General features: G+C 50.5%; 1 protein-coding gene across 1 annotated transcript in view; it reads right to left on the bottom strand.

Moving 5' to 3' along the window:
• LOC144153541 (acetylcholinesterase-like) overlaps nucleotides 1–27,810 on the bottom strand; it is a 113,950-nt gene that overhangs the window by 24,470 nt on the left and 61,670 nt on the right. Inside the window, exons 10-11 of the mRNA XM_077685169.1 lie at nucleotides 22,043–22,163; nucleotides 16,336–16,636 (exon numbers count right to left, since the gene is read on the bottom strand). Of these exons, the coding sequence (XP_077541295.1) occupies nucleotides 16,336–16,636; nucleotides 22,043–22,163 (422 nt within the window). The remainder of the gene's footprint in view (nucleotides 1–16,335; nucleotides 16,637–22,042; nucleotides 22,164–27,810) is intronic.

Here is a 27,810-nt window from a genome sequence, read left to right as displayed (position 1 = left end):
CAGCAAAGCATTGGTGTTTATAGGTGAAGCCAAGTTTAAGGGGATCGGTGTAAGCTTGGAAGCTGGCTTTTCCGTATTGCCTGTTGCGCAGTGAAGCATGACCATCTACGGAGGGTGTATGATTGCAGAAAACGGCTGTAACTGTTGTTTTAGCGGAACTATGGGAAAATAAAATGTGTGAAAATCAGCCGCCAAGACGACTCTACCTTTACGCACCACAGCTTCGCTGATCACCCTTCTTCACAGTGAAAGGGCACTCAATTTTTTTGCCCGTAACCGATATGTGTGAACCAGTCGAAGTGGCTGTCAGGCAGAACACCTGCATTCCTTGGCCACTTTCGTGCAGCGGATCTGTTGTAGGCTTATCCCCGTGTGTGCTTAGAAGGATAAAAGCCGCCCATCTCCTTACCATTTCACACACCATCTCCCTATGGGCCCCTGCGCGCCACCGGGGCTTCATAGTTTGGTAGAAGTTGGCGTTAATGGAACCCTAGAAATCGTCGTACCGACAATTCATTCATGTTTAGAAAGGAGAATGACTGTAGGTCTGTGTAAATGGTGCCGCTGTACATTGCGTGGTTACCGTCAAGCTTCACGTATTTTACAGTTTCGTTTTGCTTATTTTAAATCGGAATACCCCATCGTTTTGTAACTTGCAATTTGGTAATTTGTTGACGACAATTTTCCGCCGCCGTGCCAGGGAAGCGTTCAGCGGGATTGGAGTCGGCTTTACTGTGCAACCCTTCATTTCGGAGAGCCCGTTTACACAGACCTACAGTCATTCTCCTTTCTAAACATGAATGAATTGTCGGTACGACGATTTCTAGGGTTCCATTAACGCCAACTTCTACCAAACTATGAAGCCCCGGTGGCGCGAAGGGGCCCATAGGGAGATGGTGTGTGAAATGGTAAGGAGATGGGCGGCTTTTATCCTTCTAAGCACACACGGGGATAAGCCTACAACAGATACGCTGCAAGAAAGTGGCCAAGGAATGCAGGTGTTCTGCCTGACAGCCACTTCGACTGGTTCACACATATCGGTTACGGGCAAAAAAATTGAGTGCCCTTTCACTGTGAAGAAGGGTGATCAGCGAAGCTGTGGTGCGTAAAGGTAGAGTCGTCTTGGCGGCTGATTTTCACACATTTTATTTTCCCATAGTTCCGCTAAAACAACAGTTACAGCCGTTTTCTGCAATCATACACCCTCCGTAGATGGTCATGCTTCACTGCGCAACAGGCAATACGGAAAAGCCAGCTTCCAAGCTTACACCGATCCCCTTAAACTTGGCTTCACCTATAAACACCAATGCTTTGCTGGGAAGACATTTTGTCAGGGCAGATATGAGCCCTCTTGTATGAAAATATGAATGCCCTAGGGCGTTTTTTTACCTTTTGTGAATTTTTTTAAATGCTGGGTACCTGCTTTTGGGCGGCGGAAAAACTGCCTTCAGAGAGCATGACACGATACCAGCAGAGACTCGTCAGGGCCATCTCTAGAACAGCTCCTGTGTTAAAAGGGGGGTCTAGTCAGTGAGTACAACCCATCAGGAAATATGGGGCGGAACGAACCGCGCTCTAGTTCGAGCGAGAAGATGGGCGTGCATCCCGTCTAACGCAGCCTTCGGCAGCGGCATTTCCCGGCTCTCGCCTGCTCTGCGGCAGGAGCCAACACCCTCTCTATTTGCAGGAGCGCGCCGTAGCAGACGACAGGCGGTTGCTCCTCCTCCTGAGGCCAGCGCGCATGTGCCGGCTGCTTCCGATTCTCGCCACTTCTCGGCGCCGGCGCTTCGCGGAGCGCTGTGGCCACGCGCTCGCCGTTTCCCTTTAAGAGTGGACCCCACTGTACACAAACTGAGCAAGCATTATATAACCTTGATCTATACTTAAGGCACGCACGCCTACCTGCGTATGTGTGAGGCAATTAAACTTAGCAGTGGCGTTGGTAGAAATTGGTATCGGGGTAAGGAGTTGGCACGTTTTTTACATAAAAGGGGGCCGGGTAGAGTGGTCAAGTGTCATTTTGGGCTCTGTATCCCAAGGCAGAAAAAAAATTCCGGTCGGGGGGGGGGGGGGGGGTGGGGGGGGGGTGTACGTTTGCCACCCGCTGCAATCAAAATAAACAACTGATTGCTTTTATACAGCAGTGGAAGGCATGAATACAGAATAAAGGTTCAGAGAAGATGCAAGATGCTTTTATAAACACCGAGGCGAATCATACGACAGTATGCTAAAGTGCGTTTCTCTAGTCACGAATATAAGCTGGCGTTGACTTGAAGCACACACGCCAAGGGCTCGCCAACTTGCGTCAGATGGCAATGACATGAGCCCTCAGCGATCAGAGTCCTGCTAAGGCTATTTTGAAGTGAAATTTTCCCGCTAATGCCACCAAAATGACGTCACTTTCTGACCGAATCTTGCGTCACATCCTGTTTATTTTTTGTTCCGCCGGAAGTGTTCCCTCCTCACACAGATGGCGCTAAGCCCCATGAGCAGCTTAAGAGCCGCCATTTTCTGAACGTATGGGCTTCTATGGAAGCTTCGCTACCAGTTATATTTACCTTGTAGAAGAGCGCATACGATGGCTTTTCCTTCAATAAATTCGATGTATCGCCAGCTGCACTGCAATGTCTGACCTTCGATGCTTGTTGAAAAGATTCGCACACGGCACATAAATCGCCAACAACACGAGCAAAGCTGTAAATTTGCACAGAACAGTGAGAAAGACCGCACCGCGATGGCGCCCGCACATCGGGATTGCGATTCGAACAAGCGACATTGGCTTGGTTTCAAGTCGGTTTGTGATGGCTATGCCACAGTTACGCATTCTTGTGAAAACTGAGCGTGAAAACATTGACACGAGATATCAAAAAACCTACGGCGGCTTGTGAGTCCTATATTAATATTTACAATTATTTTTTATAGAATTACAACCAACCCCTCTAGCAGCAGTAATATTATATTGCAGATAACCGAACTCCGCCGATGTCGCGATGTTGGCTCTCAGCGCCACTGGCGGCAGTGGCAACGCCGCGTACTAGACATTCGTGACAGCGCGGTCACTTTAGCTAGCGTAGGAGGGTGCCAGAGGAACCAAAAGAACTGGTTATCGCCGGGTGTGCATGTGGATAGCATGTCTTTTGTGTCCGGGCGCCCGCTTCGGCGAACTGAAGCAGGAGAGAGGATGGAAGAATTCTGGAAAGTCCAATCCTTGAAAACAGCTTCAAAGTTCTTGATCTGCTTGCGGGCGCAGGATATTTGCGAGGCGCTTGTGTTTGAGAAACGTAGTCCGCGGACGTGTTGACATCTTAAAGACATGTGTGATGATTGCCATCCCCGGGCCACGAGAGTGCGCCAGGAAACGACGGGGGCCGTCGAAAAGAAGACGACGAGTAGCGGGTCCACGCGGAGGGAAGAGCACGAGAGGGGAGTGTGCCGGCGGTAACCAGGGGCGAGACAGCGCCAGTACTTCTCGGGAGGCGGTTCGAGGCAGGCCAGGAGCGTTCGTGCACCGGGCTCGGAGAACCGTCTCGGGGGCTGTTCCGGGACTACTCTGCCGCGACGAGAGCTGCCTGTTCCCGCTGGCGAGGTCCCGAAGCGTGATCCGGGCCGAGGTTCGGGGCGAGGCCTAGAGAGGCCAGGCACGAGCGCAAGCATCGGCGTTCCGACCGACGACCACTGCGATTCAACAGGCGACGGTCCCCCGACGTTCCACACATGCCATCGACATAATCCCGCCCAGCGTCGAGCAGACGGGAACGTGAGCGTGTCCCCTCGTTTTCCGTTTCGCACGAACTTTGGTTTGGACTGGTGTTAGCCATTCCGCCGCGTCGCCCGCGTGTTGTTCTCTGTTGTTGCCGTTAGTTCCCTAGTGTTGTTTCTTCGGGTGTTTGTGTGTCCTTCCCAGAATATATGTTTCTTACTTGTGCTGAGCCCACGGCATCACTTGTCGTTGATCCTCCTCCGCGAGCCTCACACCCGCCTGCTTAACACGCGGCCTCACAATTTCTGGCGTCCGCGACAGGACGCGTGCTCTAATTCCATCTTGAGACTAAGCAGGCAAGCGGGTGCGGCAAGCGAGAATGGAACTCGAAAAGCTGATGTCCATTGGGAAGGAGCTAGGACTGTCCGGACCAGCTCTAAAAGAGTTTATTGACGAGGAACGCACAAAAGAAAGGGACCGGCGCGCAACTGAACGCGAGGCGGCTAAAGAAGCGGCAATACTAGCCCAGAACAGAGAGTCCGAGACCAGAGCTCGCATTGAGGCGGAACGCGCCCTGGTAGAACTTAAGCTGCGGCTTCAGGAAGGGTCGCAGAGTTCTAACGAGGTAGGAGGTGACCCCGCGCCTAATGCAGCACAAGGCGTCCACAGCCCGCACAAGTTCATTCCTGCCTTCAACGAGGACCGGGATGAGCTTGACGCCTACATCCAACGTTTCGAGAGGGTGGCAACCAGTCAAGGGTGGCCCTCAGACAAGTGGGCGCTATCCCTACACTTGTGCTTGACTGGCGAAGCTCTCAGTGCTGTTGGTCGCATGTCGTCCGACGATGCCATGGATTACCCTAAATTAAAGAAGACCCTGCTCCAGAGGTTCAGGTACACCGAGGAGGGCTACAGGAGCAAATTTAGGGAGTCCAAGCCGCAGAACTCGGAGACAGGCCGTCAATTTGTGGGCCGCCTACGCGGCTACTTTGACAATTGGCAGGAGCTGGCCAAAACGGAGCAGACGTACGCCGCGCTCCGAGATAAAATGGTGGCCGAGCAATTTCTCGACAGGTGCCACAATAAGCTGGCCATTTTTCTCAAAGAGAGGGGTTACAAAAACCTAGATCAGCTCGTCGAAGCAGCTGACCAATACGTCGAAGCCCAGGGCTTAATCAACTTGGGTAAAGGCCGAGAGGAAACGAAAGAGGGCAGCAAGCCCCCTGGACTCCCTCGCGCTCCTGATCATCAGGATCACAAGACGACCAAGCCACATTGCTTTTTATGCAATAAGTTAGGGCACCGGCCATCAGACTGCTGGAGTAAATCGCGGGGTTCCAGTCAGCCCAGCCAGAAGGCGCTCTTTTGCGGACGGTGCCGAAAACACGGACACCGATCTGACCTTTGCCCCAACCAACCAGGAAACACGGGCCAAGTTTCCTGTTCCTTGACTGGACACGCATCCTGGCCGGAACTGTCAAGGCAGGGGAAACAGAATCCAAAACACAGGAAACCGAGAGTTAACCGGGAGCAAATGCCGACCGCCGAAGGATTACTTGAAGGGCAACCTGTGACACTGTTACGCGACACGGGCTGTAATTCCGTAATCGTGAAGCGGTCCTTGGTTCGCGATACCAAGCTCACGGGGAATACCAGCACTGTCTATCTGTTGGACCGAACCCGCCTCGTTTTACCGGAAGCGGAAGTGGAGATCGTGTCTCCATTTTTCTCTGGTCGAGTACTAGCCACCTGTATGGAGGACCCTCTCTATGACGTTATCATAGGGAACATCGAGGGCGCTCGTGATGCATCCATGCCGACCCGCTACTCGGAAAACAGATGGGTGGAGTCCCAGGAGTCGGAATCTCTTCCGACGAGTATTGGCCCAGCGAACGGAACAGGAAGCGTTCCAACAGTCGTTCCAGAAGTCCAGTGTAGCCGGAACGAACCGCCGTGCCCACCAACGAACGCGGAGTCAAAGCCCGAAACACGCGTGGGTGCAGCAAGACGCGAGGCGTTGAGAAAAACGCCGCGGCTACCGGCGGTTACTGTTAGCCCTTCTACGATCAGCGTTGCTGAATTAAGACAAATGCAACAACATGATCCTACGCTGCAAAAGTTTTTCGGTGAGGTCGGGAAAAAGATAATGGTGAACTCGGCTGCTATCCAGTTTGAAATGGTAAATGGCGTTCTATACCGGCGGTACCGTTTACCCTCGAGACAGGAAATAGAGCAGCTCGTTGTCCCAATCGAGCTTCGAGACATTGTTTTGACAATGGCTCACGAGGGAATCCTGGCTGGACACCAGGGAGTTAAACGAACTCTGGACCGCGTGTGTGAGGAATTCTACTGGCCTGGCATGCAGGGTGACATAACAAGATTTGTGAAATCCTGCGACATTTGTCAGCGGACTGTACCTAAACATCTAGTAGGCCGCGTGCCACTAGGAAACATGCCTGTGATCGAGACACCGTTCCAGCGGGTTGCCATCGACATAGTGGGGCCGCTCTCCCCCACCACAGAGAACGGCAACCGGTATGTGCTAACGATGGTGGACTTCGCGACCCGCTACCCCGATGCCGTGGCGTTACCAAGCATTGATACCGAGAGGATCGCTGAAGCTCTCCTAGAAATGTTTGCTCGAGTGGGATTTCCTCGAGAGATCGTCAGCGATCGGGGCAAGTCCTTCACATCTGGACTTATGAAGGAGCTCAGCCGTCTGCTTTCAGTTGCACAGCTGCCCACGACACCGTACCACCCAATGGCTAACGGGCTGGTTGAACGATTTAACGGCACGCTAAAGCAAATGATAAGGCGGATGTGCCAAGAAACTCCTAAAAACTGGGACCGCTACTTGGCACCACTGCTGTTTGCATACCGCGAGGTGCCCCAATCTAGCTTGGGTTTTGCACCGTTCGATCTCCTGTACGGCAGACATGTCCGAGGACCGATGGCTATACTGAAGGAACTTTGGACAGGAGAGAATGTAAATCCTGAGGTCAAAACGTCGTATGCATACGTCGTCGAGCTTCGCCAGCGCCTGGAAGACACTTGCCGACTGGCGCACGAAGAGCTCCGGAAGGCCAAGTTGGCGCAGAAAAAGTATTACAACCGAAAAGCGAAGACACGTTACCTCGCCGTTGGTGACAAAGTTTTGCTTCTGCTCCCGTCCGACAATAATAAGTTAATCCTCACATGCAAAGGTCCATTCAATGTTTTGGAAAGGCGCAACGAAGTCGATTATGTGATTGATCTTGGAACCCGGACGAGCCTTTTCCACATCAACATGTTGAAGAGATACGAAGAGCGAAAACCGTCTAAGCCAGATCCACAACATGTTTCCGTCGCCCTTAGATCCGACGAAAATGAAGGAGGTGACGTACCGTGTGTCCCTCTAAGACAAAAAGAGACCTACAAAGATGTGGACGTTTCGGCGGCTATGACTCCTGAACAACACGCGCAGGCATGTACGCTTCTATCATCTTACCAGAAAATCTTCTCAGATCTCCCTGGGAAGACAGACCTGGTTCACTGCAAGCTGCGCCTTACAACAGACCAACCTGTTCAAGTGCGGCAGTACCCGATTCCATTTGCCATGCAAGAGCCCGTGGAAAAGGAGGTGCAGGAAATGCTGCGAATGGGTATTATCGAGCCTTCAGAGTCGCCGTACCAGTTTCCCATCTTGCCAGTAGACAAAAAAGATGGAACGATAAGGCTCTGCATTGACTTCAGACAACTCAACCTTGTCCTTGTCGCCGACAATGAGCCCATACCTAGGGTTGACGTGATGTTTGCAAAGTTGGGAAAGAGTCGGTTCTTTTCAAAATTTGACTTGACTAAGGGCTATTGGCAAGTGCCTATGGATGAGGAATCGAAGCCATTCACTGCCTTCGCCTCTGCATCGGGGCTATACCAGTTTCGGTTTATGCCATTCGGCATCAAGACCGCCCCAGCGGTTTTTACACGCCTTATGCGTAAGGTGGTTGGTGGTCTCCCACATATCTACCATTACTTCGATGACGTTCTCATCGCTACCGAGACTTGGGAGGAACACCTAGAAGCGCTCGAGACATTCCTCAGGATGGTGCAGAAGGCGGGACTTACGATTCGACCTAAGAAAAGCGAAGTCGGCTTCTCCTCAGTAAAATTCCTGGGACACATCGTTGGCCATGGCCTCCTACGGCCGCAAGCAGAAACGCTCCAAAAGGTTCACGACGCCACACGACCGACGACAAAGCGACAGGTGCGGTCTTTCCTCGGCCTCACGGGCTATTACCGGCAGTTCGTGCCAAACTACGCTCAAGAATGTCACCCCTTGACGGAGCTGACTCGCAAGCGGGCACCCAACAGGCTCATTTGGGGTGACAAGGAACAAACAGCGTTTGAAACTCTTAAGGAACTGTTGTCAACCGAACCTATTCTGAAAGCGCCGGACTTCTCCAAGCTTTTCGTACTCCGCACGGATGCGTCGTCCACAAGCATTGGCGCAGTCCTCATGCAACAGCATGCAGAGGTTCTTCATCCAGTGGCCTACGCGAGCCGTCGTCTCTTACCTCGAGAAGCATCCTACTCCACTGTGGAGAGAGAGGCATTGGCGTTAGTCTGGGCGATTAAGAAGTTCCACATATACCTATATGGGAAGCAGTTCATCCTACAGAGTGACCACCAGCTTTTAGCTTACATACACTCCGCCAGGCACCTTAACAGCCGCGTACTTCGCTGGAGCCTCACAATGATGGAGTACGACTTTATAGTAGAGTACGTGAAAGGCAGTGAAAATGTAGGTGCAGACTACTTGAGCCGTATCTGAGTGGAGTGAGTTTTTTTTTTTCCTTTCTCGTGTTGGATTCCATTTTCTGGTGTTAGCGACTGTTTCAGACTTTCTGTGCCGAGTGACATTCTGTGACATTCTGTGCCGAGTTTTGTTCTCCTAAACAAACCTCTCGGGAAGGGGGGTGAGTGTGATGATTGCCATCCCCGGGCCACGAGAGTGCGCCAGGAAACGACGGGGGCCGTCGAAAAGAAGACGACGACTAGCGGGTCCACGCGGAGGGAAGAGCACGAGAGGGGAGTGTGCCGGCGGTAACCAGGGGCGAGACAGCGCCAGTACTTCTCGGGAGGCGGTTCGAGGCAGGCCAGGAGCGTTCGTGCACCGGGCTCGGAGAACCGTCTCGGGGGCTGTTCCGGGACTACTCTGCCGCGACGAGAGCTGCCTGTTCCCGCTGGCGAGGTCCCGAAGCGTGATCCGGGCCGAGGTTCGGGGCGAGGCCTAGAGAGGCCAGGCACGAGCGCAAGCATCGGCGTTCCGACCGACGACCACTGCGATTCAACAGGCGACGGTCCCCCGACGTTCCACACATGCCATCGACATAATCCCGCCCAGCGTCGAGCAGACGGGAACGTGAGCGTGTCCCCTCGTTTTCCGTTTCGCACGAACTTTGGTTTGGACTGGTGTTAGCCATTCCGCCGCGTCGCCCGCGTGTTGTTCTCTGTTGTTGCCGTTAGTTCCCTAGTGTTGTTTCTTCGGGTGTTTGTGTGTCCTTCCCAGAATATATGTTTCTTACTTGTGCTGAGCCCACGGCATCACTTGTCGTTGATCCTCCTCCGCGAGCCTCACACCCGCCTGCTTAACACGCGGCCTCACAACATGCTTTCGTTAGCGAGAGAGCGGTTCGGAGTGTAACAAGCCGCACGCCAGCCCACTAATTTGTTCGGTTTCTCGCTCTCTTTTTTTTTCTTTTTTTGTAGTGGCGTGAAGCAGTGTCAGGGTCATTCTTTCTTTTTGTGACCCTGTACAGTAAAGATGAGTTGTTAATCAGCGCTTCAGTGTGTCTGTCTTTCTTCATTTTTTTTCTTCGTTTGTTCGTTCAGTTCGTGTGAGCGGCGGTGCTTTGGACTGGCGTACGGAGTTCTTTTACAGTGAAATAACTGTTTTCACCTGTTTTAATAGAGCGTAGATGCGCGTTTGCTCCTTGTGGGATTCTCTGCATTCCACATTGCTGTTCTACTGTTGTTATCATAGACATTTCACGGTATCCTCCAACAAAGTTATGTATGACGGGGAATAGAATTCGCGTCCTTGGGCTCAGACCACGGCGGGGTGCGCGAGTGATAACTGGAGTAATGAAGTTCACGAGTGAACGACGACGAGGCCAAGCCTGCGTTCGCTTGATTTGAACGCTTGTTTAGTTCGCTGTGTACAAAAATTTAATTGTTCTTTTTTCGACGTGTAGGGATTCACACCAAAGTTTTGCTGTTTTTTTTGAGTATTTATAGGCACAATTTCGTCACTGGAATATTCTTGTGCGTTTGGGTTTGTGAGATCAGTATTCATTTCTGCAAAACAGCGCTGTTAGTATCGTGCCTCCACAGAAAAACACTGAATCATCGCACTAGGATGCGATGTCACATATGCCTTTTGTAGGTGTAGCAGATGCAATCGCGTTTTAAATGTACCTCCTCCCCACCTCCCCTCCCCGTAACAGAAGGTATCCCAGCATTGTATATGTGAGAAGAGCTAGGGGGAGTGACGACTTTTTTGGTCCCGAGAACTGGGACCCGAGATGTGTAGCCTCCGCTCCCCCTCCCCCCCCCATTCCCCCGCCTTTCCGTTTTTTCCCGGCCGAGATATGCATGCTTCATGATTCCGCTCCAACTTTGCCGGAAGACTGACTTCGAATATGTCCGCTGCCGCCGCAGCGGCAGCTTAGCAGTAGTGGAGATTGCTGCACGAATTATGTCAATGCGTGCTGAGGTATAAAGAAGAAAATCCGCTGTATAGCAAGGAAACGATTCCGCGGAAGTCACGTGCCAAAAATGCTGAGTCACTAGAGTTTTGTCAATGTTTATTTCCTCCATTGTTTTGTGCAAAGCATGTTGCGGCAGTATTTGAGAAAATGCAGTCAAAAATTGTCCAATATAATTGATTTCCCCACTTAGCAGGTATAATTATTATCTGGGCGAAGATGCTGCTGGTAAATGCTACTGGCCTAAGGAGTTTTATCAGCTTTGAAAATTAAGCTCGAACCATAAAACATGGACAAAAAAGAAGGACACTGGTATAATTTTCAACAACGTATGTTTACCAACTAGCTCGACTCTCAATTTTACTTGATTTTTGTCAGTAGAAACTCTATTGAGTTCCAATTAAACGAAGTCATTTGATATTCTGTTGAGTTTTGTCTATTGAAACCTTGTTGACTTTTTATTGACTGCACTCAATAGAAATGTCAATGTAGAATAAAAAACATAAAAGTAACCTAGTAGTCTTAATTCTTGATGATTGATTGATTGCGGGGTTTAACGCGCCAACGCAACGCAGGCGATGAGGCGCGCCGTAGTGGAGGGCACCGGATTAATTTTGACCACCTGGGGATCTTTATCGTGCGCCGAAATCTCGTACACACGGGTGTTTTTGCTTTTCGCCTCCATCAGAAAAGCGGCCGCCGCGGCCGGGAATCGAACCCGCGACCTCGTGCTAAGCATCGCAACGCCTTTATTGTTCGAGTTAAGGGTGCTGCATGGTTGGTATATTGTCACATGTCTGAGCCGTAAAAGAGCGTAGAAAGCGGTGGTGCCACATTGTCTGCTCGACAGCCGCAATCCCCCATAGCGTTTGTGGCGTGCAAGGCCTACCACCATCACCAACGCCCAACCGAGAAGACGAAAAAACCCGCCCGCATCTTCCCACGGGGGGAACTCAAGTAAATGCGTCGCAGAGTGGTGGGGGTATCGCGTGAATGTTGCGTAATTGGGTATGGTTTGGGAATGCTTAATTGTTATTTCCTCTTTATTATTCTTATTTATTGAATGAAGGAGAAGCGAAGGCAAGGAGTGTAAAGTTAAAGTCTGTCTTTATTGCTTGGTGCCGTCAAGCAAAGCGTCAAGTCAAGCGAAAGCCAAGCAAAGACGCCCTTGACTGAATTCCGAACGCGCGCTCCGCCGCTTATATACACACCGCGCGCGTTCGAGGGAGAGGAGTACGGGGGAGAGACGCGCATGCGCACACTTCCTTACACAAGCGCGCGAACTTTCCACGCAGCCACCACGCCGTTATCACGTGTACACGCCCTGCCGCCGTTACTGTTGAGCGCGACGCAGCGCACGGCTAGCTACGACGCATGCGCGCACAGACGCACTCCCCCCGCACCGCCGCAGCTGTTGTTGAGAGCGACGGAGCGCACGGGGTACACGCGCTCCTTCCGCACCTGTTGTTGGGAGCGAGGAGGGTACGGGGGAGAGACGCGCACCGGCGCCTCGACGCGACGCGCATGCGCAGTGAGCGTGTGGACGGCGCCGACAACATCGACGAGTGACATCGCGAGCCTAAGAAATGCTCCGAATTTAAAATGACGATGTTCGTGAGCGGGTGCTCGTAGAGCCGGTCATCAGTGATTCCCCAGTTAAAAGAACAAGGAACAAGTTCTCCTCATTAAAAGCCTTTTGCTGCTGTTCTAACAGCAGTTTCGTCGTGGCAATGCATTACAAAATTGTGGTTAGTGCGAATTACCAGTGCTACGATAATTTTCTGATGTGCTCGTGGAGTACCATGCTTGAGCTCGACGGAATGTGTGTGCTTTTAGATGCGAAGCACCTCATACTCGGGGCTCTGTCCCTCCCTCCCTCGTTGTGGTTGTCCGCCGTCCGCACTCTACTACGCATGCACGTCTATTCAGCCCCGTCAGGGTTTGGGCTGACGTCAGCGCAGTCCATTATAAAAAGAAATAGTTAGGCGGCGGCCGGTTTCGATCCCACGACTCTCTGGCCGCAACGGGAGGTACGTGGCGCTCTTCCTACTGCGCTACAAACCGAGACGGGAGCATGTGCTACGAACGCGCCTTATGTCCTTCACTCATTCTAACTACATCAAGAAGCTACTGATACAACGAAGGCACGCGAAGCTGAACGTCATCGGAAACGACGAACTGAAAACTAATGGGAACTTCAGTCGACCCCATGGCTGCTTCGTATACTACTCAGAGTTCCCCTGCGGGAAGATGGTGTAATTTTTTGTTGCTAAGGCATTTTAATGCAGTATTGTATATGGCGAAGTAATACGTTCTCCTGTGGTGACGATGGGGATGTAAACGCCCATTCATTGCTGCAGTTTGTTTTTAAACAATGCCGAGTTTTCGTCGACAGAGCGCCCGGAGAATCTACAAGAAACAAGTTTCAGAAAAGAGACTATACTTCGTCCGTCATACTCGCATGGTCAGCTTTTGTCGTAGAAGATGGTTCTCATTCAGTTCTTCGGACTGGGTTACTTACATTAGAAAGTGGCGCGAAATGACAGCGTTATGGGTTAGCTTCATTACGCTAGAGACACACGAAATTCCATTGGGTTGCGAGGTCAACTATTGAGGTGGTTGTCATCCTGCTTCCTTGTGTTTTTCGCAGTGCAATTTTAAAGCCGTTAGTACGAGCCTACCGAACAGTGTGTTTTAATAAAACACCGCAAACTTAATGAATCATCTGTGGTTCCTGTAGCGGACGTATTCAGTTTTAAAATTCAATTTCAAGCAAGTGTCTCCAACGGCACTTTCTTTATTCAACTTGGGATATTACTGATATGTCCAAATAATTAACCGCATGAAATTTAATTCACACGAGCGACAGGAGAAGCCCGATCTGAAATTGGCGTTAACAGTCGGAGAACATCATCGCCAACGACAGAGTGATCGGAGTCCCAGAGCCAGTAGCGGACGCTGACGGTATTCGGTGAGGCGTTAGCTCAGCAGCCAATGAAACGAGCTTGCAGGCGGGTAGGTGTGTCGCCAGTACCTAATGGTAAACTATGTTGAGCGGTAATTGCCGTTTTTTGTTCCCATACCGACAGACAGCAACGTAAGAGCCGAGAGAAAGAAATACAACCAAAGTGCGCCTTGTTATTGATTCGTCTTCTCACGCTCCTGGATGTCCGTCTCTAAACGACGTTCTGTGGGTGGGACCAACCTGAACACACCTATTCTTCGCTTAGTCTTTAAATTCCGCAGCTATCGGACTGGAATTTTTTGAGATATAGAAAAGGCCTTCCTACGGGTTTCCTTGGTGAAAAGAGATCGCGATGCATTCCGCTTCCTCTGGTATGACCAGAGTTCCCTTCGGTGCGTCGAGTACTCACTTTCTCCTCGCAGCAAAACTACGACATAATTTCCGTCACGTGGAAAATCAGTATCCGACTAGTGCTCCTCGTTCGAAAAATCACTTTTACGTGGACTAGCTCGGAAATAGGGCCAGCAGCTGTGAGGAAGCAAGAACACTTGTGAATGATTGCTTATACATTTTACAAGACGCCGGACTGCGCTTGACGAAATGGACTACCAAGAGCAGACATTTGCGAGAAACCTACAGCGAAGGTTGTCGACTAAAGTTCGAAACTGGTGGAGAAAAGAAGATTCTGGGTCTAGTCTTGATCATCAGGGAGGACACCATAAAGTCAGACCTGCGACATACGCCTAACCAAGGGCAAGAGCCCAAAAAAACAAAGGAGAAATCATAAGAGCCGCCTCCCAAACATATGGCCCTTTTAGAATTATAGCATCTGTCGTACTCGCAGTTACAATATTATTACAGAAGTTGTTGATGCAGAAGTAGTAGTGGGACAAGCCTGTACATGAATACTTGCTCAAAGATTGGATAGCATGGACGGAGGGACTAAAAGATATTGCAAAGATTTCGTTCCCGAGGTAGCTCGGTTGTTTCCCAGACGACGAGACGACGAGACAACTTGCATAGCATTAAGCTATGCAAGTCTGCCAGCTTACGGAGCAGTGCTGTATTTTAAAACTCAAGACGGAACCAGGCCTCCCACCATTCAGGTGTTCCTCGCAGCTTCAAGAGTGGCACCACGGCGGAAGTTGATCTTCCACGCATGGAACTGGTGGGAGGCAATATTACAGCCAGGCTTATAAAGACGCATAAAAAGGCTTTGGGCAGAGAAGACATGGACATCATCATGTGGACTGACGCGACGGTTCCACCTCATTAAAGATAAATGTAAAGGAAGGAAGGAAACCCGTGGCCGCAAGCGAGAATCACCGAAATGCAGATGCTGACAGATTTCGAATCGTGGAACCATTTTGCTGAGGATGAGATCCCATCGAATTTATTCTGCAGGGACATCACTGCACGACAACTTTTACAAAGATCACTTTGGTGGAATGAACCGGTGTTTGTTGAGTCAGCGACAACTGACATCACTGATACCGAGGATCTCGAAAACTGCGAAGACATTGACAGCTCAAGCAATAAATGTAAGTGAAATTCAACCAACGTGCACCTCCTGTGTGCTGTTCCCGATATCGAATCACACAGCCCATACAACCGCCTCGTACGAGTAACCGCTTGGCTGAAGAGGTTCATTGATAACTGCAAGAATCCGATGTATAAACGCACTAGCAACCTCCAAAGGAGCGCAACACGAGCAGAGGAATTGTACTAGATCCGGCGCACGAAAAAAAGGCGAATTTGGATCAACTGCCACGGGAATGGCTTTGTCGCTGCAAACAACGCCTCGACCCCTGCTTCAACAAGGAAGGAACACTGACAGTAGGCGGGTTACTCCCCCCCCGAAAGTTCGTGCCTCACTTCAGGCCCTGAAACTTCCTCCGCCGGGAAACTTCGTGGAAACCCCGAGAGCAACTACTTGAAAGACTCTGGAAGAGATGGCGACACTTGAGTTGAAGGGCAGCTCTAGTTTCAATCCATATCAGAGACATTGTTCATTTTGGGGAGAGGAACACCTCTCGCCAAAAGTGGAAGTTGGGTCGAATGACTAAGCTTTTCTAAGGTTGTTTCGTTCATGTGAAAGTTTCGTTCACAGAAAGTTTCGTTCAGGGAAAGTTTTGTTCATGTGAAGCGCGTACATCATCTGCTTTATTGTCTTGAGGCTCCAGATCGAAATACTGTAACCGTTGAAGATTCCAGAAGCTAGCTTCTTCAATGCAATTCGATTCATTTTATTTGGACTGCCCGGAACCTATTGCCAAAAACTATCTGGTTGAAAAGGCATAAGAAAACGACGAGACAGAAGGAGGGACCAGGAGGGAGCAGCGAGGCTCGTGCCATCTTCTTCTCCTAGCGAATCACGCGGTCGAAGGTCGCCAATAAAGTGGTGCTCATCTAACTGGGTCCGCTTCCTAGTATTCAACAATGCCTTTCTGACATGGAATTAGCACAAACGCAATTCTCGATAAGTGCAGACACTACTTTAGAATTTTACAGTGCTTTTCGCATAGAAAATGCAGCATGTTCTTGTCGACCGTATCTCGTTGTATGTGTAGGATGACCATAATAATGATTACGAACCAACCAACCCGCCAAATCTCAAGCTATTCTCTAAACGCAGACCAGCAGTAATAGGACGACGAAGAAATGCAGTATTGTACAATCACGAGGTCACCGGAAACCAAAATTGTGATAAGAGATTCCGAATTTTTTTGCCTCAAGAATGGTGCGCAGAAAAATAAGACTAATTTTTCGAGAAGTATAGTCCATCCCCACTCAGACACCATGTATTCTCCCCCCTCCCCCCGCTAGACTTGCACCAAATATCGTAGCGGCTTAGGGCTTGGAAGGGTTTTGAAGGCTGAAGGTTTTAGCTGAAAAGCAGAGCAGCGCAAATGCGGTGTTCGTACCCAGTCTTGGCGAATCCTGCCCATGTGTCGATCATGAGTCGCGAGAGTCTTCTTTCAGCATCCGTGGCATGGCGCACCGTGGCATCCAAGACTCGGCCGAAGAGGAAGTCGAGCTCCGAGAAACGCGGAGCACCCGGGCCGCTCACTTCGGTAGCCGGATTGCTGAGCTGGTGGTCAAACTCGAAACCGGACACCCTGTTGCGGCTTCCGGCTGCTAGCTCAAGCGCCAGCCGCACCAGCGGGCAGACGAACAGCAGGTCCCCGATTAGGCGGTGGGCCCACCACTCCGATTCGGGTCCGCCTGCGATTGCAGTCGCAACCAAGGGCTCCCACCCTTCCGCTGCAGGTGGCGCGCGAACAAGGATGCCGGGAGACGGCAGTGCTACTGTAGGGAGGCCTTTGTGTTTTCGGTTTTATAAAAAAAATTCGATAAACATTCGCCGGTTAAATTTTTCACAATGTAGATTTATCCTAGAAACTATTTCAAGGGCCAAGATGACCTGGTGTCGTTCCTTATCTAAAGGGCAAGTTCTAAGCGCTCACTGATAGATGTTCTGGTTTGACCGATTTAAAGTTTAGTACCGCTCGTCGACAGTATCTCGGAGACCCCACCCATCGTACATTCAACAACGGCACTGCCGCGCACGAAGCGAGAGACGTCAACAGGTCAACGAATGTAGGGCCCCCGGGAGCGCAAGACGGTATTTTGATATACGATCCCCTAGCGACACTAAACCGCGCCAGGCGACAGCGGCGCTAGGGCACAGACATCGGATATACGTGTCCCGGGCTTCGCCGCCCGCTGCAGCCGCTGCCACCTTCAAGAGATTTCGATTGCAGCCGCGCGGCGTATTGGGTGCCTGTGATTGGTCTGCTCTCTCTCGCATGCGCGCGCGAGAGAGAACAGTTTCGGACAGCCACCCACGGCAGGAGGGTCATTCGGGAAAGCCTGCTGGCGAAATGCGTGGCATGCTCACATGACGCATTTCAGTAGCGCGTCGACAGAAATTTCGGGGAAGCAAAATGGGAAGGAAATGAAAGCTTTGCAGCGACTACGTAAAGGAGTATGGTGATTTTGAAGAATCAACATGCTCTGAAGGAGTCATTGTTTGCAAGCTTTGTCGTGCGACAGTTAGTATTACCAACGGCAAGGGTGCCATGAGAATTGCGGGGCATATACAATCACAGCGCCACGTCCGTATGAAGAAGCGCCATCCTGACAGAGGTGAGTTTTGCTGAACTGTTGGTGCTCTGAATTTACAGCTACGTAAGAGTGAATGCAGCACGCTTCGTACAGTTTCACGAGGTTCTGTCGTGCACGCTTGCTTCTATGCCAGGGTCTAAACAGATTTGCATGGTCGGAGTCCGATTTGTCCACATCGTCTTGTTATTCCTATCTCACAGGCAACTCGCCACAGCAAAGTTCCTTGAAGAATGCATCACTCGGGCCCGCCCAAAGAGCGAAGGTGCGAACGACATCCCGCACCAGTTTGGCCGTGCACTCTGCCATGCTGGGATTCCACTGCGCCAGGCTGATGGACCTCTTGGCAGCCTCTTTCGAAGGCAAGTGTCTGGCGGCACGCACGATGCCAGCCAGTGACCAACTATAGTGGAAATACCTACATGTGGTCAGTGACAAGGACCTTGCGACAATGATCTCTTTGATAGTAGAACAGCCCATTTCTGTCTCCATCGACGAGTCGCCGGAATTTCGTGGACGTCCAGCCATGGCGGTGCTTGCAACATTCTCGATGACGAGCTTCCTGGACGTACAATCCTTATGATAGACTTGCAAATAGTTCAGCAGTGTAACGCAGTATCAATTACCATGTTGATACAAACCGCTTTTCAGAAAGTTGGAAAAACGTAAGGCGACGTGGCTGTAGACTCAGCTTCCTACATGCAGAAGCTTCACGAGGACTTGCAACTCTCCAACCCGGAATTCAAAGCGCTTCACTTCAAAGATCCGTGCCACCCACTCAACAACGCTCAGGAGGACGGAATCAGGACGAGCCCGTTTAACGTTGTTCACGATTTCGTTGCGCACTTCCCTGCCCGGTTGAAGTCGCCGCGGTAGCTGCGCCGTAAGTTTGATCTTGTGTGCTTGGCCATGCGCATGACCATCAAGTCGCTGAAAACCGTATGTCCGTCGAGGTGGTTCTTTTTTTTATGAAGCTCTTTAAGATATTTTGGATTACTGGCGCTCCATTTTCTCTTTCTTGAAGAGAGACGAAGCCAAGGGTGTGAAGAGTGAGAAGCTCAAGAGTCTTATTTCATCGCCTGAACTTGTGCACTACTTGCTCCTTAAGATGAGGTTTCTAAAGACCAATTCGTGTTACGTGCTCTCAATCATTGCAGACCTTGAGGCAGTGAGTACCCTGGTACACCAAGTTTATCCCATACCGGGGGTTCGATTGCGCGCACTTACCAGTCAATGGCGTGATCCAACCGAGGTCTTCGCATGAGATGTCACAAGTCTGTTGGACCTGCTTAACGACTGTCGCAGACTTTCACGGATGCTACGCTGCTGTCACCGAAAAGTGGAGACAGACATCTGAGAGGAACCTGTGTGATCAACTTCCGTACACCAAAGAATCGTTTTGGTACTCTGTTAAAATTGTGAATCCAAATGTGAAGCCTGAGCTGCCCTGCGCGTTCCAAACCTATGTGCCTATTTTTCAATTAGTGCTTCTTGAAACTGATGACATGAACTAGCTCTTGAGTGATTTTTCAAACTATGAGTGCTATCAAATATGAAACATTGTTAAACCCCTGTCGTTTTGGAGGCTTGACAATGTCGAGTGGCCAGTTCTGTCTCGCTGCGCGCTGCGTCTTCTGGCGCTTCCTGTTTCTAGCGCTAACGCTGAAAGGGCATTTTTAAAGCTGAGAGTCGTCAATCGAAAGGAGGGCGCTTCGATCGCTGGCAGCAACCTCGCAAAGTATGCTTGCGTGTTTTACATAAGCTTTAAACTAAGGTTGTTTACGCATAAATACAGGTGTTTTGTGTTCAATTGTTTCGCTTGTGCATTTGCGTTCTTGTGCATTCAAACCTTTTGGAAAACATAAAATGTTCTTCGTGTATTTTGATGTTTTAGTACTAAGATATGAATTGATCTAAGAGTTTAGGGTTTTGAGAGTAATGGAGCACTGCGAATTTTGGAGAACTGGGGATTTACGAAAAATCTACTCCGATAAACGACGAACTTTCGCCAAAAAAGTAAACCTCGATAAACGCCCGGTGATTTTCATGAAAAATTAACACCGAAAACACGGAGCCCTAGATATAGGACACCGGAAAAGTGCAGCATTTCTTGTTCCCATCAGGCTTACTTGTTTAGTAGGATTCAAAGGAAAGCCTCGTCTTTCTTGTCTCGCCTTCTTTCTTCGTCCTCGTGTCGTTTGCGCTTTGAATATTCAAGTATGATATACCAACTGGCCCAAACCTTCACCTTAGAAAGCCGGAAGCACGGTTTTTTAGAAAGTGTTGAACGAATAGTAGCTGCATTTCTATACTTCTGGTGTCAGCTTCAACTTGACACGAAACAGTTGCTTGGTCGCACTCCTCTGGGTGGATGCCACTTAGGGATGGCTGACACATAGTGACTGGGAACCTAATGTCCACGTGCATTGCACTCCAACCTCGCATTTTACATACGAAAGTCTCTAGCATTCAAAAAAGGAGAAAAAACAATGACCACCGTTTCTAATTAACGCATAGCATTTTTATCCTTCTAGGTTTGTGAACCCGTGTATTCTTCGTTATTGTGGAAATGATTGACGTGGGATTTCTGTTGGACAAGCACACCCCCATGAAATAACTAAAAACATACGCTGTGTTCTCGCACAGCTATTGTTAAGGTAATTAATCTAATCCGCTTAGATAAAAACCAATTTTGAATGTGCAAGCAAGCTACTGTCCACCTCACGGACGCTTTTTGAAATTTCATGGCTCTCGTGAAGTATTGGCCAACCCCGTGTAACAATGTCCGTTGCATACAGACTTGCGGTCGGACTCAAACACAGCGCGTTGCTCATTGAACGCGTCCCTTGAAATGAGAGAGATGAACGTTTATTGAATATGAAAGGCCATGACTGGGTTTGGGCAGGTTCCCTCTTTCCAGGGCCCTACTTATAGCGGCCCAACCGTGGCCTTAAAAAACCGATACTTCGGAATTCCAGGGTCGGAGCTGGCCAGAGCTGTCTCCCACAGCATATATAAGTCGGTGTTATTTACTGGGGGCCGTATAATAGAGCAACCCCAGGATGTATAGGGTAGGGTGGATATGTCCCCGCACTTGATACATACGTTTGATAGTTTCTCGGGGAGCATCTGAGATAGTCCTCGTATTATATGATAGGTATTCATCGTTGTTTGTGTTTGAGCGGTTGAATCTGTATCGCTGATAAGCTTTTGCCTGGCGGAGGGAAAAAAGCTCTGACTTTTTTAAAATGTTGATAAGCCCGCGGCTTAACTACCGACTATATCGGGTTTCTACAGTGCCATCAGTACTTCAGTTTGAACAAATCGTGAAAATTGCAGATGGTTTTGAAATTTGCGGAACCCTCGATTTCATTTGTGGGGATCGCGACTTTCACGCGAGCCCCCCCCCCCTCTTACCCCCCTTTTTTTGTGGCTAGCTTTCCAATGCGGCCGGTGTCGCCCATGACGCCGCGCTCGCGCGATGGGCGCGGGCGAGCAACCGTAGCGTTTGCTGTCGCCGGGGTGGAGTGGAACCTTTTCCCCTCTGCCTTACCAGACAACCAGGTCTTCCTCCGACACTAGCGCCACCGTTTAGCGAGGTCTGGTAGGATGTAGCATGACGAGAGGGCGGCCTCTTGTCTTGGGGATGCAGTAGCGCGCGGACGTTTCGGCGCGCTGATCCGGACCTGGGGACCCGCCACAAAGGGACGCTTCCGGGCGAGCCCGGAGACTGCACCCCACCCGCGCTCGCACACGCGGCGCCCCGCTGCTCCGGTATTCCATCGGTGAGTCGAACCATCTCGATCTCTAGCGTTGTTTAGTGCCCCGCTCCCAATGTTACCGTTATGACCTACGATTAGTCTGTATGCAGTGTATTTCATTTGCACATTGCAATAAATGCTGCGATTGGTGTTTTGCCCTTGTGGGCCCTGCCTCTGTCTGTCTCCGCAAACAACGGACCCGTCCGCCGCCGGCGCCCAGGAGGCATGTTTGCTGAGCGCGAAAGGCTGCGGGGTGGGAAATAACTGGGGTGTGAAATGTAGAATCCCACACATTTTGTTCATACATGTGGGGAAACCTACTTATTGTGTATGAGACCAACTAAACTTTGGCTCCTGTATTCCATCCAGCTTTAGAGTCTGCAGCATTCTCTTAAATCACGAAAATACTTCCCGTTGTTGGATAGCAGCTGCCTCGAGTCAGGGTGTCGCGGCAATGAATTTGTCTGTAGTACGTTAAGTGCACAAGCATACCACTGTGCGATTGCTTTTGCCGCAGCACGATGATAATATTTGTTAAGTTTGTGCACTTGGTACCTATAGAGTTTGTTGCTCTGACGACCACCCTTAGTCGAAGCAAAACCAGAACTATAAAACGTTTAAAGAAAACGAACGTTTCTGTCCACGGCATGTCATTGGCAAAACACCGATATGATCTTTGCGTGATACATAGAAGAAAATGATTCATTTTTTTTGTTTTTGCATGCTTTCACACTTGTCACACCACCTTCAGCATCCGGAATGCTGCTGTTGTACGCAGCAGCGAGCGTGGAGATGTTTTGCTCGTCGACGAGGCCTTTCAGGAGCTCGGTGACCTTTGACATTGCATCGTCGTGGCCCGAATTTTCCTGCACAGCAAAGGAGAGCTGATGATCCTTGCGGTTGTAACTCATAGCGACGATGAAAAATCATGAATGCTTAGACAGAAACATTTGCCACGTGCAGGCCACACATAGCTGCTGCAGTACAGAGCAACGTTACTAGACTAAACTCAGTTTCAGAGCTCCGCATCTCCGCCAGCGGAGCAGGGTGGGCCAAACGGCGGTCGCGAGAACTAGCGGCGCTGCAGTCAAGTCTTGCGCTACTCTCGGGGCGTCGTGTGCTACTGCGGCGGCGGCGGCGTGCCGCGGTGGGCCACCGCGGAGTTGCCCGCGGCGGCTTTCTAGTCGTGCTATGGCCAAAGTTGAACATTTATCATCCTTGCAGTCCACGAACTTCAAAATTAGTCATCCTTCCAGTTGACACCCCGCATCACATTTGCGCACTGCTGGCTGATTCGACGGCGGGCTTATACTTGAGCTGTGTAGATTGCGTGTAATTTCCATATACGGGAGTTTCTTAGCGAGTGAGCATTTTCAGCGTAGTTCCGATAACTACTGAGCTGTCTTATCTCGACCAAAAACGACCCAACGCGTTTGTAAAATAGTGACTTTATATTTATTTTACTTTATATTATATTTTATATTTTACTTTATTCACGAGCCGGCGAGTGTAAAATATTCCACAATTTTGTTCGTTGCCTCGTCGTAAAAACTCTCGAAAATCCACTGCTTTCAAGGCAGCGTGACAGTTGACAATTTCTCAATTGTCAGTGTGAGGCCAGGGCAACTCTGAGTCACGACAGCGTTGCTAATAATCGTTTGCCTTTCGTCTTGCTGTTCTACTTCCGGCGGCTCCTCCGCCGAAGAACTAGGCACTGGACTTTTGCGGGACACCGTGCGTTTTTGGGGTGATTTGCGCCTTGATCCCGAAAGTTTCGGCTTCGATATATGGGGTGGAAGTGCTGGCAACAAACGCGGAATGGCACCGGGCGCGAGCTCCCACTTTCCGCGTGCTATCAAAATTTCTTGACCGGCAACAACATGCGGTAGTGCTTTGCAATGTCGTCATCTTCAAAATTAATGTCACAGACTTGGCATTTCGCAGTTAGCTTTGTATCTTTGCGATGTAAAGCTTGCTCCCACCTTTTGAATTACGTGGGTTCCTTTGGTGGCCCGAAGAAGTGGCGTGAAGTGGAGTAGTTGCGGTAGCCGCTCTTGCACCCCGGCGCAAAGCAAGTCGGCATGCCGAACCGTGGATGAATCTCTTGCTCCTCCTACGCTTTGTACATGGCGTGGTTGTCTTCGTGCAAGCTCCTTCGCATGGCCGAAAACAGTTCCAAAAACGACCGACGAGCAAAGCGTACACACTCGCTGCCAACGTTACTAGTAATGTTGGTCGCTGCAAAGCACGCGCACTCGCACCGATGATCTTAACGAAGGCAAAACACGTGAGGGTGGTCGTTCCGGCCCGCATGGCAGTACGACAGTTTTTGTGAACCTCATCAGTGGCAGGTCCCGTTAACCAGCTTCCGGTGTAGAGTTCCTGTGCTGAATTTTTATGTGTGCCGGGCTGGTCTCACCTTGTACGGCCTTTCGAATTATTTCCGGGTGAATAAAAATCATATACCCCTTTGTTGCTTCCACCGAGTACCTGACTTTTGGAATGTTTCAAGCGAATGCGCATTACGCCCGCGAACGGCTGAATGCGTATTCGATCATATTTAATCACGCACGGCTAATATGGAATTGCTTAAACAACTGCCTTAAACAAAAGGCTTGCTGTTTTTTTACACCCCTTTCCTTTTACGCAACCAAAAAATGCTTTCAGGTGGTTATGAGACATCTTGTGCGTGAGCAAATTCTGCAGCTTCCCTGTTTCCACAAGCCTGTCAAAAGTTGCCATGACAATGTTCATACGTATGGGGAGTCCTAAACATACGGTTTTCTTGAGGCCCTCAATCGCTGATTTTTCTTGTGCATCCTGGAGTCCTGTTATGTACAATTCAGCCTTTAAAAAGTCATCATTGAATCCTCATTCGCCTTTCGCAGAGGTGCCTTGTACGATCAGGTGGAGGGATTTCTTGAGTTCAAAACATCAAAAAGGTGGTCAAAGATCCTTATGAACTTAGGCGTAGAATCCGTACCTTTAAATTGTGGATTAAAGCTTTAACGTCATTTCGCAAAAGTCGAGTGCATCTGCGAGAGATGAACTGAGCGTCAGAACTGTAGGCGAACTTTTATCTTCGGTGATCTAATGTCTCGTATGCCCCACAAACATAAAGTTGAGAATAAGAACTCTACATCGGAAGCTGGTTAACGGAACCACGCACTCACGAGATTCACAAAAACTGTCGTGCTGCTGCACAGACATAAAGGCGCGGCTTTTACGAAAGTGTTGGGTCATTTTTCGTCGAGATAAAACAGCTCAGTACTTATCGAAACTACGCTGAAAATGCTCACTCGCTAAGAAACTCTCGTATATGGAAGTTAAACGCAATCTACACAGCTCAAATATAGGCCCACCGTCGATTCTTAGCAGGCCAATGAGCAACGCATGCAAGTCAATGCGCATACAGACGATCGTATGCATATCTACTCAAACAGTGCACAAATGGGATGCGGTAACGTCGACTGGAAGGATGAAGATGTTTAAGCCTGTCGACCGGGAAGATGATATATGTTTAAGTTTAGCCATAGCAGAACTAGAAAGCCGCCGCGGTACGTCGGGGCGGCGGCCCGCCGCGGACGGCTGCTGCGGCGGCCCGCCGCAGTAGCAGACGACGCGCCGAGAGTAGCGCAAGACTAAGGTCCCTGTAGCGCCAACTGCTCCATCCGTCTCCGCTGCCCTCCTCTTTTTTTTCTCCCCTCACCCGCGGCGCCGCGGTCCCTTTAACTCCTCCATGCTTTAACTCCGCGGCGGGTCCGCCATGTTTGTTGGCTTCCTCAGAGCAGACGCACTCGCAACGCTTCGGGCCGCTCGCTGCAGTTTTTCGTGCAGTTTGCTCTTGTTTTCGCGCCGCAATCGCTCTTTGGTAGCATTAATAGTATTTCTAGAGTCCCGTTTTACCAACACGCATTAAGTGAGACTGTTTTGTTGTATATTTTTGTCTAAAAGGGGATATTTGCAGGGTGGATGTCGCGGGCGCATACGGACAGCGCGGTGTTTGCTCAGGATAGTTCGTGAACGCGAAAGGATCGAACGTGGACGTTTCAAATTGCTCTGTTACAGTAATTCCGTTCTTGCATTTGCGTGATTAAATTGTGGTCGTGCAAGCGCTGCACAGAGGGCTTGCGCATGGTTCGCGGTGACCTTGGTTCGCGGCAGTTCGAGCGCTGCGCTGCCTTTTTTGCGTTCGCGTTTTTTGCGTTAGTTGTAGATCATTAGGCAGCGCTGAGTATGCGCCCCGCATTAGCTACTGACATTCATGCCACCTTTATTCCGTGCACTTTACGGTGCTTTGACGCTGTTGCAAAATATATGTCACCTTCACGTCGTTGTAGGCTGCTGTCAAGGTTAAAGTTCTCGCGTCTCCTCGTTGGCCTCGCCCAAGACGGCTGTACTTTTGGCAGTGCGTCCGTGGCATAGCAATGTTCGTGCGATATGCGTTCACAATTACTTCCAGTACGGCCCTGTCGGGCATATCTGGAACAGGCTCGCACAAAGAGCGCGCTCAGCTTACAATTAGCTGTAGTGCCCAATTCTATAATAACTACCGTATTCCAAGGCCAGAAGTACGGTAACAAGCGCAATTGTGAATCCTTTTCATGCTGTACAGCTAACATTGATTCATGTGTGAGCTTTGATAAATTACAGCTTGCTACAGCCGAGCTGGCCGTGACTGCGCTGACCTTATTCGAGCAGCCGAAGGCACAACTAGGCATCGCGAAGCTACATAAAGTGACGCGGACGCAACACTTGTGTAGAAAAAGAGGTAGAGGAATAAAGAGAAGAGGAAGAAACTGCTCGGAACGGTGGCCTCCTGCCTCTCTGCTTCTCTTCGCCCGCCCCTTTCTTAACATTTGGTGCCGAAAACCCCGTGCGGCAACGATTGACTTCAACGCACGACCTCAAGGGCCCGTCTTTCATCTGCTCCGCCCCTTCGCGCTGCGAGTGGGGGAGGAATCGTTTAACGAAGTGGTCCTGGAACGTCACGGCTGGGGGGACGATTAGGTGCAGCCTACCGCGTAATGGAGCGACTGAAGAGCAAGATTTCTCCGCGAAGAGCCAAGAATACGAGGCTTATAAAGGAAGCTCGCTCGTTGCTCGACGCTGGATGTCAAGACATCGCCAAGCTCACGGGCTTGCAAGATCGACTCATGGCCAACCACGCCGAGCTCTTGAAGATCAGCGAGGAGCTCGAGGCCTTCCTTACGGTGGAGGAACAAGACATCGAGTATCAAGCGGCCGAGGAATACAATGATAAGACCCTCGACACGTTGGCGGAAATTCGATGCAAGATCGACTTTCTTGAACGAGCCGCTCAGAACGCCCCACATTCGCCGGCTGTTAACGAAATGGTCCCGTTCAGACAGGAAAGTGCGGCCACGACCTCGGGACCTCGGCTTCCGCCGCTAGACGTACCGGTCTTTCGAGGTGAACTTCAGCTTTGGACGGGTTTCTGGGAGCAGTTCGAGCAAACCATCCACAACAACAACGCTCTGACGCCCACGTCGAAGTTTTATTATCTGCGCCGTTACGTGATGGGGGAGGCGGCTGCAGCAATCGCAGGCTTACCGACCACAGACGCCTGTTATGCGGATGCTATAGAAATCCTCAAGCAGCGATACGGGAACGAGCGAAGGATTCAGCAGCATCATCTTTCCGCACTGAGGAATCTGTCGCCTGTAAAATCGTCTGCTGACATACGGGGGCTCAGGCAGCTCTACGATGCGGTGCAGCTGCATAGCCGCTGCTTGAACTCTCTGAAGGTGCCCACCTGCAGCTTCTCTGCCATGCTCGTAGATATATTGCAGCACGCGCTCCCACACGATATTGTGCTGAATTTTACTAAAGAGAAGCGGCATCGAGAGCTGACCTCCTCCCCAGGGTACGGCCCTCCTCCAGCCAATTCATCGGGAGAGCTGAACCCTTCCCCAGCAGACGAGGCACTCCCAGCCCGCTCATTGGCAGTGACAGCTGAAGCGGACGATGAATTGAAAGAGCTGCTCACCTTTGTGAGGATGGAGCTAGAGAGCCGCGAGCAGTGCTGCGAGTTGCCCCAGCGACAAGTTGCTGGCAACCGACCAGAGAAGCAGCGAAGTTGCCCCTTCACGGCGTCGGCATTACACGTCACTGCCCGCAAAGACCGAAAGGAGGAGTGCTTCTTTTGCCATTCCCAGAAGCACAGCACGCGTTCATGCACCGCCGACCTCTCGCTGGCTACTAAGAAAGAGCATCTCGCAAGGGACAGAAGATGTTTTAGGTGCACGACCAAGGGTCACCAAGCGAGAAACTGCAGGGCCAGATTGAGTTGCGCGTCGTGCCACGGGAGGCATGCAACCACCATGTGCGACCCTTCGTTCAAAGGCAATAATGCAACCGAGGGTGCACCGGGAACAACGGTCTGCGTATCGGCCCCGGTTCAAGCGTCTGGAGAGAGCAGCAACGAACAGTCGAACGATCGTTCTAAAGACAATGGGGTGTACCTTCAGACGTTCCGAGCATGGTTCGTGA

Source organism: Haemaphysalis longicornis, unplaced genomic scaffold (genome assembly GCF_048455015.1).
Source record: "Haemaphysalis longicornis isolate Haplotype H1 unplaced genomic scaffold, Haemaphysalis longicornis Haplotype H1 scaffold_9, whole genome shotgun sequence".
Lineage (NCBI taxonomy): Eukaryota > Metazoa > Arthropoda > Arachnida > Ixodida > Ixodidae > Haemaphysalis > Haemaphysalis longicornis.
This window is presented reverse-complemented; position numbering and strand designations above follow the sequence as displayed.